This window comes from Pelodiscus sinensis, chromosome 8, assembly GCF_052426305.1.
Source record: "Pelodiscus sinensis isolate ZL-2025 chromosome 8, ASM5242630v1, whole genome shotgun sequence".
Lineage (NCBI taxonomy): Eukaryota > Metazoa > Chordata > Testudines > Trionychidae > Pelodiscus > Pelodiscus sinensis.
The window spans coordinates 18,631,999-18,648,907 of NC_143059.1; the positions used below are offsets into that span (position 1 = coordinate 18,631,999).

Here is a 16,909-nt window from a genome sequence, read left to right on the forward strand (position 1 = left end):
TGCTGCATAGGAAAGATAGAAAGTATGGCCAAACACTGCCTTGCTTTAACCAGGAGATTTACATAATCTAAAAATCAAAAAGGAGTCATATCAAAAGTGGAAACTAGGGCAAATTGCAAGGGATGAATATAAGCAAATAATACAGGTATGCAGGGGTAAGATTAGAAAGGCAAAGGCGCTCAAACTAGCTACAGACATAAAGGGTAACAGGAAGACTTTCTATACATATATTAGAAGCAAGAGGAAGACCAAGGATAGGGAGCTCAGTGAGGAGGGAGAAACAATAACAGGAAACTTGGAAATGGCAGATCTGCTCTGTGCTGATTAGGCCTCAGTTGGAGTATTGTGTCCAGTCCAGATGTGGAGAAATTGGAGAAGGTCTAGAGAATAGCAACAAGAATGATTAAAGATCTAGAGAACATGACCTATGAGGCAAGATTGAAAGAATTGGGCTTGTTTAGTTTGGAAAGGAGAACACTGAGAGGGGACAGGATAGTTGTCTTCAGGTATCTAAAAGGGTGTCATAAGGAGGAGGGAGACAAATTGTTGTCCTTGACCTCTTATGATAGGACAAGAAGGAATGGGAGGTTTAGGGTGGACATTAGGAAAAACTTCCTAACTATCAGGGTGGTTAAACACTGGAATAAATTGCCTGGGAGAGGCGGGGGGTTGTAGAATCTCCATCTCCCTAACTCTCAGCACCCCAGCCTATGGCTAACCACCCTAGGGGTGAACCCAAGCCCCACTGCACCTCCCGTATGAACTTTTCTTGCTCTGTCACTATAGTTTGTCCCACCGATCTCCAAAGGCAGCGCAGGGTGGCGCATCCAGGAGGGAGGGCCAAAGGCAAAGCTTTGCTCCTCCAAAATCACCTCCCAGGAGGTCTGTGGCTGCATGAAAAGCCCCTGGTGTCCACGGGGGAGAAATGGATTTCAAACACATGCTTTGAGCTTGACTGAGTTTGAGTTGATGGAATCTTCCTAGGTAGGATGTGTAAACTAAATGGAGCTCTGTCTCTCAATTTTCATAATATTATTACACTAAATGTAATTCTTTCACTAAAGAAATAGACAGTCAAACCAAAGAGATTTAATGAAATTGATTAGTCAGTATTATTTTAGAATCTATTTGTTTTATTTTTAAGCCCAAGTGAATTTTCTGAGTGTCACTTGCTCATTTAAGACAGCAAAAGGACAACTAGGGAAAAGATTGTGTTAGGCTTCTCCCTCATCGGTGTGTTTCTTCTTTTGGACTTCCCCAGATTAGACTTGCCAGTCTTCTTGATAATAGGATGATTTTGTTACCTGCACAAATTGGGAAAAGACATGAGAGAATTTTATATGTATATGTGATGTGAGAGAGAATTTAAGGTTTGAATCCCATTTGCTTCAATGAACTTTGGCTCAGACTCTTTAAGTCCAAATACTGGCTATTCCCATTTAATACATTATTTAAGTGTTTACATGGCATGATTCCAGCTATATAAGAAATAACCCAGCATTAATTTGAATATCTGATGTACTTATAGTAGCACACATTTCCATGGTTGGATCAAGGAGTTCTTTTTTTTTTCCAAAAAAATTTCACAGAAAATAAATACCATTTTCCATCCAGCTTTAGTCAGACTATTAGACTTAAAAACTGTTGATCAGCTAGAAAAATAAATAGTGAGGGTATGTCTACACTACCCTCCTAGTTCGAACTAGGAGGATAATGTATGCATACCGCACTTGCAAATGAAGCCCGGGATTTGAATTTCCCGGGCTTCATTTGCATAAGCGGGGAGCCGCCATTTTTAAAACCCCGCTGGTTCGAACCCCGTGCAGCGCGTCTACACGGGGCTCGAACTAGGTAGTTCGGACTAGGCTTCCTATTCCGAACTACCGGTACACCTCGTGACACCTTACGAAGAGCAATTTTACTTCTAAGCCCAAGAGGAGCCCAAACTTGGAACGTGGTGTACCGGTAGTTCGGAATAGGAAGCCTAGTCCGAACTACCTAGTTCGAGCCCCGTGTAGCCGCGCTGCACGGGGTTCGAACCAGTGGGGTTTTAAAAATGGCGGCTCCCCGCTTATGCAAATGAAGCCCGGGAAATTCAAATCCCGGGCTTCATTTGGAAGTGTGGTATGCCTACATTACCCCGCTAGTTCGAACTAGCGGGGTAGTGTAAACATATCCTGAGAGACCAATGAACTCTATTACTATCTGATCAGACTATTCACTATGCACTTCTGGTCTATGAATCTAAGAATCCGACAGATGTAACTCACTGTTGTATTTTTTCTGTTTGCTTTTTGGAAAACAGAGAATAGTTTTCAAAACATTTCCACCAACTTAACTAAAGAATTTATAAAACAAAATGAATTTTTGTCGATAAAATTACTTGAAAGGGGACACACATTTATGATAAACAGTAGATTACCAATACAGTTGTCAACTCTGTTTCAATTTCATTGTGATGCCATTTGTTTCTATTGTTAAGCATTGTGTTCAGAAGAAAGAAGGTGAATAAGATAATGAAATTTAACCTTTCATTGAGTCACATTCTACTGCCTGTGCACATCTTGTTTTGGCGTTCATGTATTCTACTCTATGCTTTTGTACTGGAGGAAATATGTACAAATGATCCTATCGTAATTCTACTTATTTTTGGCTGTTCCATTATCAATATAGGGCATGATTTTACCATTGCCATTCATAGGGAACTCCTACTCACTTGAGCAGCAGTGTGAAATGCATTTCAGTAGAAACAAAGTAAAGAGATCAAAAAACTTGACAACAGCTGCTACATTGTCTTATTGCTTTCTTATGCTTCCTTATCTGTCTGCAACCATTTGTTGTCTCTTTTTAGAGTGCTTAACACAATGGGGTCTTTGTCCAGGACTTGTGCTCCTAAATGTTATGATAATATAAATAATAATAATTGGCAACATATTACCATTGCCTCTGGTTTGGTAAGGGCAATGCTTTTAGCTTAAAAAGCTGTGTCTTAGAGTGTGATTTTGTTCCTGTTTTATAGATATTCGTGGGTTGCAGGGATTTTTGGACCAGGCTTCAAGACTAGGACTTGATGTGTCTTTACAAAAGGTGGACAGAAACATCAGCAGGGTTTTTGCCAGCCTTTTTACTACCATGAAAACGGAAGAGTTGAATCGCTACCGTGACACCTTACGAAGAGCAATTTTACTTCTAAGCCCAAGAGGAGCCCAAACTTTCATCAATGAGGTCAGTGCATTGTTCTTTTTAGAACCACACATTACAAAAATGTGCATGGTATATACAGCATAGACTAAATCTTCCAGACTGGCACATCTTCAAAGTGTAAGTGTGTGTATGTGTGTGTTATTACATAAATTAGTTAATGTCTAATTTCACGGAAATGGTTGTAATGTATTTCCAATTACATAAATGCTGCAAGTTAAATGAAAGGCCAATAGATAAGCCTAGGAAAGAATCTATATTTATCAGTGACTGTTGTCTTTACAAAGGAAATTCACAAATCCCTTCTGAAAAGGAATTATGTTGTTCATATTTGTGCTACAAAGACTTATGGAATGTGCTGTCAGGGTGGCAGTGTATTTACTACAAATACCATAAAAGATATTGGTTGCCTTATTTTTTAATGGTTTCTGAGATCAGTGAGACCAATTAGGTACAGGATATAGCTAAGTAAAGATTTAATTAACATTGTGCTATGGGCTACTGTTTGGACATTAATTATTTTCCCCACCTTTTTCCAATATGAGGTAGAGAATTACTTTTGAGAGCTTTTTGTGCTAAAGACCCTGAAAGCTAAGAGTCTGATCCTCAGCTAGTATAAATTAGCATAGTTTCACTGATCTACACGAGCTTGGAATTTACCCTTAAATGCTGTATCCTTTTGCTTTCATCCACCAAAGAACTGAACTGTGAAATTCAAATATTTAAGGCCTATTTCCAGTTATCAATGTGTTGCTACATGAAAGACTGCTATATTAAAAAATAAAATCATTTTAAATTGAATTAGTTCAGTCACTGTTTAGTGGTTTTCTTGGCTCATACCAGCATTAATAAACCTTTCATTTTTATGTTAAACTATGATAATGTGTAATTATTGTTGATGAATACGGTTAAGTTTAGCACTGATGACTAAGGCAGATGAAGAGCATGGGGATGTTAAGGCATAGGGCCAAATTCTGTCCTTAGATAAGTGAACAAAAGTCTTAGTGACTTCAATTAGCGTTATGTGTAAGCACTTGAGGTCATAATTCAGCCCAAAGAGTTTGCAGAAAGCTATGCTCTCTGGTTTTTCATTGGAGGGCCTCCATAAAAGAGAATTTTGGTTCAGTTTTCAGATCTGTCTAAATGAAATATTCAAAATTGGAACTAAGTTGAGACCCGTATTTACATATCACTCTTACATCAGCCAGATATAAAGTCGGTCTCCTTTCAATATTCATAATTTCAAGAAATGTTAATAAGATTTATACGGACAGGACAATAGCCCTGCAGGAATCTAGAGTTTGAGTAATGCATTAAACCACTTCACCACTCTGCCCCTCCCCAAAGCAGCATGGTATTATGGGCTCGAAGGCTAATGACCCTGATATTTTTCCAGATCCCTGCGGGAGTATAACTGTGGGCAGAAATGAGAAGTAATTTATTTGACAATCTTATTTTATTGAATCTTGACTGATTCAGAAAAGCTTTACAAAAAGAAAATTTAAATAAAATAAAAATCGATTCCCCAAGGCTTGAGACATTTGAGTATATGCTTTGGGGGGAACCGTGCACGGAATGAACTTAAATTGGACTCAATATGTCTCTTACATTTTAGTGTCTATATGATTCTATGAAGGTGCATACTTCTATAATCATATATGGCATAAATACAGATTGTGCATGATACATGGTAGGAGAGTATTGAGTTGCAACTCTCAGATCAATGTTATTTAATATAGAAATGCTCAAAGCAGATAGAAGAGGGAGGCTAGTATGAAGGCAAGAAAGCTTCAGTTTAGACATTACTCATGTAGAAATACTCATATCTATAAACAATGAGAAACAAAGCACCCTGCTGTGCTTTCTGAGTGCCGTGCACCCCTTGGAGTCAGGCGTCACGTGCTGCCTGCACTGCAAGCCCATCCCAGATAGCTCCAATTGGCTGCTTTCCGACCATTAGGACCTGTGAGATTGTGCTGGGGGCAGAGGCAGTGTGCAAAGCCCCTGCCAGAGGTTCACAGAATGCGGAGAAGCACATGGCCTCCGCAGCGGGTCACTCTGAGAGGCATGCGGGGGTGTGGAAGGCAGAGCCCCTGCCCGAGGCTCCCACTGGAGTTGGATCCAGTGGTTTGGAGGGCCAGATCCCGTGGGCTGCATTTTGCCCACCTCTGTACTAGAGAGAGAGAAAGACAAAGAAAACAACTCTTCTGAGGCAAAGAGGAAAGTATGGACTGATGCTCTTTTCAGACAACCTTGCGTGTCCCCTAAAATGTTTTATATATGTCATTTACTGATGATATTGCACTGTAGATACTGGGGTTGGAGCAAGCCTAGTCTCAATGCAGTGAGCCTTCTTTTGGAGCAAACACCACATGAACTTCAGTCACTAAAGGCATATGCAAAATACCACTAGGAGTGGGACAGGTACTGTTGCACAGTCAGGGTATGTCTAGACTACATGGCTCCACCAATGGAGCCATGTAGATGAGTTTACTAGACATAGGAAAATGAAGCGGTGATTTAAATAATCACCGCTTCGTTTACATCAAAATGGCCACAATGCTGTGCCGATCAGCTGTTTGGCGGCACAGCATGGTAGTCTGGATGCGCCGCGGTCAACAAGGGAAGCCCTTGTCGACCACTCCGTTATGCCTCATTTCATTTCCATTATGCTGTGAAATGAGGTTTACCAGAGCAGTTGACAAAGGCTTCCCTTGTTGACCACGGCGCGTCCAGACTACCGCACTGTGCTGCCAAACAGCCCATCGGCACAGCACGGTGGCCATTTTGATGTAAATGAAGCAGCGATTATTTAAATTGCTGCTTCATTTTCCTATGTCTAGTAAACTCATCTACATGGCTCCATAGATGGAGCCATGAAGTCTAGACATACCCTCAGTGTGCTAAAGTTGGTGCTGGGTTAGGCACACAGGTTCCTTTTCCTCTATACAGGGTCCCTGCACTCCAATGCACAGGGAAGTAAGGGAAGGAGCCAGGGGACACATTACCTGGCTATTCTTTTCTTTGGTTCATCTAGTTGCAGGCAGGACCACAAGAGCTATCAGCCTCTATAGCCTGGGCTAGGGAAGGATAGGTCATTGGTGGAGAAATCCAGAGTCCAGTCGTCTATTAGGGTTGTATGATGGGTCCTTGTCTTTCCCTCTTAAAACCATTTAGTTGAACAGGCTGTTTTTGTGGATAAAAACTCTTTGCCACATAAAGCACTGATAAACTGGAAAGAATTGGAGGTGCAGAGCCAAAACCGATAAAAGGCTTGGATAGCATAACCTTTAAAGACAAGTTTAAGGAATTTCCCATATACAGCTTGACAAAAGGATAACAAATACTTAGAAGGAAGAGCAGAGTTTTGGAAGGGCAAAGAGGGCAGCAGCCATGTGTACTGAGACATGGCTTGCTTTTCTTCCCAGTCCCTGGACTCTCAGGGAGCGAGGGGAAAGTACTTGCATTCCGTGCATGTCTCTTAGGGTACGTCTAGACTACATGACTCTGTCGCCAGAGGCATGTAGATTAGGCTACCAGACATAGGAAAATGAAGCGGCGATTTAAATAATTGCCGCTTCATTTAAATTTACATGGCTACTGCGCTGAGCCGACAAACAGCTGATCAGCTGTTTGTCGGCTCAGCGCGATAGTCTGGACATGCAGGTGTCGACATCAAAGGCATTTGTCGACCACCCAGGCATACCTCATCCCAGGAGGCATACATGATGTCGACACCCGCTCATCCAGACTACCGCACTGAGCGGACAAACAGCTGATCAGCTGTTTGTCGGCTCAGCGCAGCAGCCATGTAAATTTAAATGAAGCGGCGATTATTTAAATCACTGCTTCATTTTCCTATGTCTGGTAGCCTAATCTACATGCCTCTGGCGACATACCCTTACTCATGGCTGGTGAAGGGAGGGGACAGAGAAGTAACTCATGGGATGCAAGTACTTTTCCCTCACTCCCTGAGAGTCTGGGGAATGGAATCAAAAGCAAGCTACCCCCCTCCCCTCCCAAAACTCAGCCTGCCCCCAGCCCCTACTGCATTTTAAATTGTAGAGCCACAGAGGGTTCTAGTCGCACACTCGGCGTGAGCCGAAACTGAACCGGGCTGCCTGCCCCGCCAGCAGCAGCCCGTGCGCATGGTCCCAGTGGGGATTTGGGACTTCCTGCACACAGTGACTGCTGCTGTGAAGCAGCCCCTGCCCATGACCAGGTCGCTATGGACAGGGACTGCTTCGCGGCAATAGCTCCTGTCCCCCCGCCTCTGGTAGAGGCAGCAGCAGGGAGAGGGGTTTAGTACCATAGAGATGGTGCTGGGGGGAATCGGCTTTTAAGCCGGCTCCCCCCAGCATTGTCTCCTGCTCCCCCACTCTTGCTGCCTCTGATAGGGTATGTCTACACTACCCTCCTAGTTCAAACTAGGAGGGTAATGTAGGCATACCGCACTTGCAAATGAAGCCCGGGATTTGAATTTCTTGGGCTTCATTTGCATAAGCGGGGAGCCGCCATTTTTAAATCCCCGCTGGTTCGAACCCCATGCAGTGCGGCTACACGGGGCTCCAACTAGGTAGTTCGGACTAGGTTCCTATTCCGAACTACCGTTACTCCTCGTGAAACGAGGTGTACCGGTAGTTCGGAATAGGCACCCTAGTCCGAACTACCTAGTTCGAGCCCCGTGTAGCCGCGCTGCACGGGGTTCGAACCAGCGGGGTTTTAAAAATGGCGGCTCCCCGCTTATGCAAATGAAGCCCGGGAAATTCAAATCCCGGGTTTCATTTGCAAGTGCGGTATGCCTACATTACCCTCCTAGTTTGAACTAGGAGGGTAGTGTAGACATACCCATACAGAGTCAGCAAGTTGGGGGGAATGAGAGTAATTGACTCAGCTAGTCAACTACTCCTTTACATCCCTGCTCTAGACCAGTAGATCCTAAACTGCAGGGTATTAGACAATTGAAAGATCTCATCACTAGGAGAAGAGAACGGAACTCATAGATCTGTGAAACTTGTTAATTGCCATCGTCACTGAGATTTTAAATGTGTTCTTTAAAAAATGACCCAACTAAGTACAGTGTGTGTTTGCTAAGAAAGGTGGAAATACAGATTGTTTAAAAAACAGTAGTCAGTTTATAATGAGCAGGTAAAGATGCATAAATATTGGATAAAATCAAAACTGCTCAGCTGTGTGTCATAAGCCCTCCACAACGAATGAAAACTGTTTTTGATTTACTTAACAATAAAGGCCTGTGCCTTTGGGACAGGAGGATCAGAGCTCTCTTCCTACTGTTGTCTTGGAATTTTGACAGCCATCACTGCTGTAAACTTCATAGGTGGTCATACATCTTTGTCTGCCCTCTCTATAGGTTCAGCTTTGAGCTCCTACTGGAGTTCAAGGATTGTTCTCTATTTCCTCTTTTATATTCCCACCATGTCAGATAGTTGAGTCACTACTGCATGGTAGAGATTTCACCTCCATAAATTGGAACTCTCGTCCGGCAACATCCATGGTCTGGCAGGACCATGAATGTTGCAGGATCAGAGAGTCTTGCTGCGCTGCTGGGATTGGGAGGGTTGGGAGCCTGGTGCAATGCAGGGAGGAGACAGGTTTGTGGCCCAGCTGGGCTGGGAGAGGGGTAGAGGTCAGGAAGATGACAGTACAGCTCAGCTGGGCTACGGGGGGGCTGGGAACTGGAAGCCTGGAGCATGACCCAGTTAGACTGCCCGGGGGAGCCAGGAAGCACAATGAGAAGTAGGGCAAGAGGTGGGTTGGCAGCAAGGGGGGCAGAAATGACCTTCCCTGGTCAAGACAAAATTCCTCATCAGGGACCAGCTGGATTCTGAGGGTGCCAAACCAGGGAGGTCCAATCTGTATATGCTGCTCTTTCCTTCCTGCCTCTGTGTGCTCACTTGTGTGCAAGAAACTGAGCTTGTCTATCTAAATTCCCCATGAAGTGACACGCTATCACCCAAATGGTATTATAAAAATGGTAAGAAGTATCTTGAACATCCTGTGCTCCCAAAGAAAACAATCTTATTTTTATGAAATCATTTTTCAAAGGAAATAACTATCCCCTATCTTTTATGGTAAATTCAGAAGGAAATCATGTTTCATAATGATAAACTTAATGTTTTTGCTTTTGGCATCTGCCTTTCTACCTCTGTATCCATATGTGGCTAGCATATGCTGTTTATAGAGTGATCTATAATGAGGCAGAAATTTGTGAGGAATTTGAAATTGTGGAGATGTTATAATTCTTCACTAAGTAGAGGTAGATGCTGTACCTTTACATGGTGCCTCCTCTGAAACCAAGATCTTTGTTGGCTTTGGTGACATTCTGAATAAATGGGGCTTTTGGATTCAAAGTTAAAAAATTAAAAATGTAAAACAAAAATAAACAACCTTTAACTGCACAAACCTGAACTGAAAGAAATGTTTCCTGATCTTGGATAAATTGACTTGAATTCAGAATACAATTTTCCTTTGGTAATTTAACAGAAGAATAAAATTTGTCTCATCCCAAGTAATCTAAGCTGCAGGAGTATTGCAAAAACAAAACAACAAAAACCCATATAGAAATAGTTGTTTGAATTTTAATACAAATGGTAGGCAATTTGTGAAGAGACTAAATTATTTTAGGTGAATTAGCAAAGTCTAGGCATCCCACTTTCCAGTTTGCTTCCATTATCTTTAAGTGATTATATTTTTAGGGACTTTTTTTTGTTGAACTCAGCTATATGTGATCCATCAGATTTTGAAAATCATTGTAATGACTATAAAGAGGAAACTTCCATTTATACAGCTTTAATAGTAAACAACAGGAACAGGGCAGTGGGTGTTCAGGAAACAAAGATGGGGAAATGGCTGGTTTGTGGAAATACAAATGCATTAGAAGGAATTGTAGTTGGTCTTTACAAGATTTAGGATCTGCTGTAGTATTAGTCTTTTTTACTTAATACTCTGTAAGGCGATGAGAGTATTGGCTGGCCTAATGAATTTAGATGTTTGCTAGTATTTTGCACCTGAGAAATGGACACTAAGGTTTATGTATTCAGCTTCAGTCCTGGTATAACATGATTAGCTTTCAGAGCAATTATGCCACTGATCAGTTTGCCCCTGACTATTTCATTATCTGTTGGTTAGCTTTTAGATGCAAATAGTAAAATTGATCCAAATTCACGGGTTTCCACATTCTTCATTCTCTAATTCTTTCGAACAAAGGATTTCAAAGTTACCTAGCAGGTAAAGAAACTCCTATAATAGATTTTCTGATAATTTTAGCAGCTAAATTAATCATGAATAAGTGAAGAAATCTTTCACAAACCTTATTTTCAGCATGACTTGCTATGTTGTGTGTGGCTGTCCCATGAAAAGGTGGCAACACAATATGATGGAAAATTCGATAAAGTTAGAGGGAAATAAGATATTCATTGCACAGCAGTCATTGAAATGAAAACTCTGATACAGTCAATGGTATGAACTCATGAGAATGAATTTTAATGGGGCAGATGTTTATTTTACTCATACGTAGTCTATCCTGATGTTAACACAATGCTAATAATAATACTTACTTGTGTACCAGATTGTTTGTGGTTGCATTTTTTTAAATTTACTCTCCAATATTATAACACCAGTAGGCAGATTTGAACAAGGAACCTCAAGAGCTCAGTGCATGAGTGCACACTCATTCTCTTTCTCTGAAAATAGTGTCACTACATGGAACAGTGGAACCACTGGATCACCACTGCAGGCTCCCCAATGTTGAGGGGGAGCCAACCAAGCATCAGGAGCTGGATCCATGCAAGCCTTAGGTTTCCTACCTCTATACTATTTCATTAGCAAGGTGGGGAAGAACTGTAATGGGTTACCAAGGGAGCTGGTGGAATCTCCATCCCTAGAGGTTTTTGAGTCCTCACTTGACTAAGGCTTGGCTGGGATGATTTACTTGGCATTGGTCCTACTTTAGCAGGGAGATGGATTTGATTACCTCCTGAGGTTTCTTCCAACTCTGCAATCCTATGATAGTAGTGGATTTCTTCATTTGTTTGCTACCATTTCAAAATTGTTTTTAAAACAATTGTTTTTAAAGTCAATTGATTTTGGCTTAATCCTGGCCCCATTGAGCTCTGTGAGTGTATGGGATGGTAAAATAGTGGTAATAAATACAGATCATTGTACCTTTTAGCTGGGTTCCTATGTTTGTTCCCTTTACTAATTAAAAAGAACACTTCTTCCTGCCAGAGATTAATGGCTCCATGATTATGGGATTTCCCTGGCACGTCTCTCATCATGCTTTCTTGTTCTATCCTCTGAGTTAAAATATATGAATTACAATGAATTAGGGATTTTTACTTGTAGTCGTTGCATGCATGAAGGAATTTTTTAATTGAGCTCTGCATACGTTTCTTGTATAATTCCGTTAATATATATTAAACCCTGAACAGATATTGGACCTAATTCATTCCTGGTGTAATCCCTCTGGAAAACAGTGGAATTATACCAGCAATGTATTCAAACCACAGTGCTTAATTTTATTCAATTTAAGTTTTCAAACATTTCTAATTCATGTCACAAATGTCCTTTCCAAATGTTCAGACTGTGCTATTTTGATAATTTCATAAATGTCTTTTACAGTGTATTGTACCAGAAGATATTCTATTGTATACAGTTACTCAGAGCCATAGTACTCTGTCCAACTTTATAATGTTTTTAATTTCTTATTAAACTGACATTATTCCTAGCACTGTTTATGAAACTTTCTCATATCATTTACACAGTTGTGACAGAGGGGGAAGCACCCAAAAATGGGCAGTATGCTTTGTGGATAATCTGTATTCCCTGCCTTAGCAGAACTCTTTTTCTCTCTAGATTCCTGTACGTATTGTTCAAGTTTAAAGAGGTGCGATGACTTTTCAGATGGCCAATCCCCCTTCCTCTCCCCAGTGTGTATGTGCATCGGTGCACACCTATATTACACTAACACTTCTCTGTTTTTGTTAATCAGTGGCTGACTGGGAGGAAAGCAAAAAAGGGAGATGGTTAAATTTGTGCTGAAGTCACTCAACACTCAAAACTACATTGGATTATAGTAGAGTGTGTTCAGCTGAGAGGGCTTCCCTTACAAAGAGCTATTTGGCAGACCTTAGAACTTGGTTTTGACAATTGTATGCCAAACATTTGCGTGGTTGCAAATTATGTGTAACTTTCTCCTAAATGTCCTGTAACATAGTAAGTGGAACACATTTGAGTAGTATGTTCACTGTAGTTGTTTCAATTAAACGCTATGGGGTAGATTCTTGTGGTTATTGCTTTAAACCACGGGGCAGTTCTGAACATTTGTTGTTCTCCAATTATATATATTTGTGTTTATTGCTTGAATGCCAGCCCTGTTGACATGAATGGATCAAACAAATGGCTCAGTATGGTGAATCCAACAGCGGCTGCTATCAGCTGTTTCAGAGGCAATTAGAGCAGGAAACCCTGCAATGGTCACTTGTGAGTGGGGAAGAGGATGAAACAAAAGAACTAAAGGAATGTGTTTTTCTTAATGACCATTTAGAGGAATGTTGGGTTGTGCCCTGAAGCACTAGTTTTATATCTCTTCAAAACTCTTATAAAAAATCCTAACTGTTGTAATTCTGGCTATTGTTATTTTCCATATAATTCTCCAACCCTATTTGTAATCTCTCTAAGCTATTGGCTTTAATGAGATCCATAGGGCAATTAAGAAACAGCATTTCCTTTTTTAGCTGTGTTAAATTTGTCATAGTTTGGATATCCCTTTTAATACTGACATTTTGAAATATGGCATCTGGAAGTATCTGATCTACCTTCATTCTGCCTGTTTTGTAGATGCAGTGCATTTTTGAAGTAATAAAATTAACTCTCCAGAAAGGAATAGAACCTGAAGTGTATATAAGATCTTTGAAAGTGGTGGTTTCAACTTCTGCGCATTTTTCATGAGGAAAGACATTTATGTCATATAACTGTTGGTATTCTGAGTTATTCAGTAGGTCCTGGCATCGAGAATATTTGTTTTAGAAAATGTATGTTATCTTTATTTAAGCAAAAAGTACACAAATTAACTGAAAAATGGTTATATGTATGCAAATAAACACACACTGCATAACAGAGTTTTTGTTATTTTTATAGACAGCATTGAAGAATGCAAGAGTTACCTTAATAAATTAACAAGATTCATTTTCTTTTCAAATCATGTACTTTTGGCAGTTTGGCTAAATGTTTGAACATCCTGCAATGTAAAGATAAAGTGCGTCAACATATCTGTGGTCATAGAGCACATAAATATATGCAAAATGTTTCTCTATAAAATAATGTAAATCTGTAGGCAATGACTTTATCATTTACAGCCAGGATAATTGTGTGCAATTTTATTATAATTTACCAGAATGCTTGAGATTACTATTTAATTATGGATGATTAATTTTTAAATATTACCCTACATTTGCATTTCATTATCTTATAGTTTGCCAGTTTTAAAACTTTAGCAGAACTACTTTATGTGTATAAGAGAACCAGTTCTATCTTGAAAAATCTGTATATTATTTAAAGAATGTTCTGTTTTCTAATGGTTTTTAACTAAATATATTGGAAGGATCAGAAGATATAGACATTAAAAGATATAGAACTGAAATACTATCGTTATTTTCAGTCTTCTGATGTTTTCCAATACCTTGGGAATCTCTATATAATAACTATGGGTAACTGTTGAGAGTTTAATGGCAACCACTGTGTTTCTTATGTAAGTACAGGGACCGTCACAGGAGTCTTCCATGAAGCTGGCCTGTCATTCCTCCCTCGATACATATTGACTCCTCCCATCTGGACTGAGAAAGTGACTCTGTGACATACTCCTTTACTAATTAGGGGAGACCTTGGAGAAACACACCTTTTAACTCAGAAAAGGATAAGAACACAAGAACATAAGAATGGCCATCCTGGGTCAGACCAAAGATCCAGCCAGCCCAGTACACTGTCTGCCAACAGTGGCCAATGTCAGGTGCCCCAGAGGGAGTGAATCGAACAGGTAATGATCAAGCGATCTCTCTCCTGCCATCCATCTCCACCCTCTGACAAACAGAGGCTTGGGACACCATTCCTTACCCATATTGGCTAATAGCCATTTATGGACTTAATCTCCATGAATTTATCTAGTTCTCTTTTAAACCCTGTTACAGTCCTAGCCTTCACAACCTTCTCAGGCAAGGAGTTCCACAGATTGACTATGCACTGTGTGAAGAAAAACTTCCTTTTAATTATTTTAAACTTGCTGCCCATTAGTTTCATTTGGTGGCCCCTAGTTCTTATATTATGGGAACAAGTATATAATTTTTCCTTATTCACTTTCTCCACACCACTCATGATTTTATATACCTCTATCATATCCCCCCTGAGTCTCCTCTTTTCCAAGCTGAAAAGTCCCAGTCTCTTTAACCTCTCCTCATATGGGACCTGTTCCAAACCCCTAATCATTTTAGTTGCCTTTCTCTGAACCTTTTCTAATGCCAGTATATCTTTTTTGAGATTAAAATATATGTAATGATAGTTACTAATTTTCACTTTGATTATACCATTTTGATTTCTTATTTAAATATCAGTTTTAGTGAATGAAATAAAGTGATATTTACCCACAACATTTTAGTTCCACATTCATTTGGAAAATAATTTGAGTTTTGAACAATTGGTTTGGAAATATGGCAGAGCACTGTTTGCACACAAGATAGAAGTATAGGCAAAACTTACATTTAGAGATTTAGAAGACTCATCCTAGGAGAGTAAAGCTCTGTCTATTCAAACTGCTCTCCTGGCTCTGATTAGAGTGTGTCACTTATGCCAATAATCCAATATCTATTGTGGTAGCTAAGAATTACTAAAGGACAAAAGTATCCAGGCTTTCCAGGGACCATATCCCTTCTTTCAGTTATGGCAAGTCAGATGACCTAGAGCAGCTCTGCAGCACCTGTAGTTCCATGTAGATGGAGCTTGGCATAGATGGAGCTTGGATGGTGTAGATGGAGCTTGGTCCTGCCTTGAGGGCGGGGGGCTGGACTCGATGACCTCTTGAGGTCCCTTCCAGTCCTATGATTCTATGATCTGCACTGGGTAGGTAAATGCTTCAGGGCTTAGAACCATTAGGTTTAAGTTTGCTTTCCACTGGTGGATTGACACAAACAGCCCGTAGGTCAGCACCAGTTTTAGAGCCTAAGACTTTGACTGGGTTCAGAGTATATATTTTTATGAAAACTATAAGGGTACTGCAGGTAAATCACATTGGAGCCCATTGAAAGTGAAAGTAAAGAAATATTTGGGAACCTTGTTTGTCAGGGGCATGCACTCGGATTTAATTAAATCACATTTGTAATGGCAGGTGGTGCTATAATTGTGTAATAAAACTGTGTTTCCTGAAGCAGAGTGTTTTTGGTTGGACAAATAGAGCAGTATGTCATCAGCATGGAGTATATGCCTCAGTTGCCTTCATCCTTCAATTATATCCTGAAGATAGAACTGGTCAAATACTCAGAAATGTATGGTTGGGGGGGGGGGGGCATAAAGAAAGGCAGATTGAGCACTCTAGAGATGGGAACTTGATAAGTATGATGACTGTGACATTGCGATGGGAATAAAATGCATTGGGGACTGAGGATTTTCAGTGCAAACTAGTTAATAGTTAAATCTCAAATGATTTTTGTCTGAAACGCTTTTCCAAATTTTTGTTGGCAAAGCTGGGTTAGAAACCCTGCAAGAAGGGATTTTACTGTGGGAGATTACTGAAACTCCTTGTTTTCATATGGAATAGGACATGAAAATAATACAAAACTGTTTTCTTTTAGCATTGTGATCTTATGTGTTTGCTTTCTGTCCTAAATGCTCTCAGCAATTCCAGAGATGTGTTTAAATAAACATGTAAGTTTGTGGGGGAGGATAAAGGTATCCAAGTTCCACGAGGCGTACAGCTAGTTTGGAATAGGTAGCCTAATCCGAACTAGCTAGTCCATGCCGCGTGTAGCCACGCGGCACGGGGTCTGAACTAACCGGCATTTGAAAATGGCGCCGGCCGGCATCATGCAAATGAAGCCCGGGAAATTCAAATCCCGGGCTTCATTTGCAACTCCGAATGACTACATTACCCCCCTAGTTCGAACTAGGGGGGTAGTGTAGACATACCCTTAGTGACTTGATGGGGCCAGGCACAGAGATGCAGACAGTATTAAGGAAAATGTTCTGTGGTGTTGGAAGTCTGCCCAAAATTGAACTAGACAAGAATAATAGCTCCCCTTCTGTGATTTATGTGCCAGTGTAAACTGTGAAATAGAAAGCGTCAGAAACTGAGGGGGATATCTGAGCTATGGCATTTGTGCCCAATGGTTGGAGTCAAGGGTCAGAGCTAGACTCAGAGCAGTGTTGAAACAAACCTCAGAAGGGTTTTGAAGAATTGCACAGGTAAGTATTTTTTATTGAATTTGGGGCCTTTCATTTTAATGGAGTTAGCTTTGCTCTGAACCACACTCAGTGGATGAGATCAGTTCGTTTGTTTCAAGTTGAATGGATGAGTCTGTGCCAATCTGATTAAAAAACTTTGCACTTTATTAATGTGTGTACAAATGGCAATTGAGTTCCAAGGATGCTCTTTATGAAAGCATCCTGAAAGATCAATCTTGGTCTTGTAACTCATGTTTTAGTT

General features: G+C 40.5%; 1 protein-coding gene across 2 annotated transcripts in view; it reads left to right on the forward strand.

Annotated features, from left to right (window-relative positions):
• Nucleotides 1-16,909, forward strand: part of GRID1 (glutamate ionotropic receptor delta type subunit 1) — a 1,044,532-nt gene that overhangs the window by 572,210 nt on the left and 455,413 nt on the right. For both annotated transcript variants that reach the window (XM_089780067.1, XM_075934836.2), the window contains exon 4: nucleotides 3,020-3,225. In XM_089780067.1, coding sequence (XP_089636193.1) covers nucleotides 3,020-3,225 — 206 coding nt within the window. The remainder of the gene's footprint in view (nucleotides 1-3,019; nucleotides 3,226-16,909) is intronic.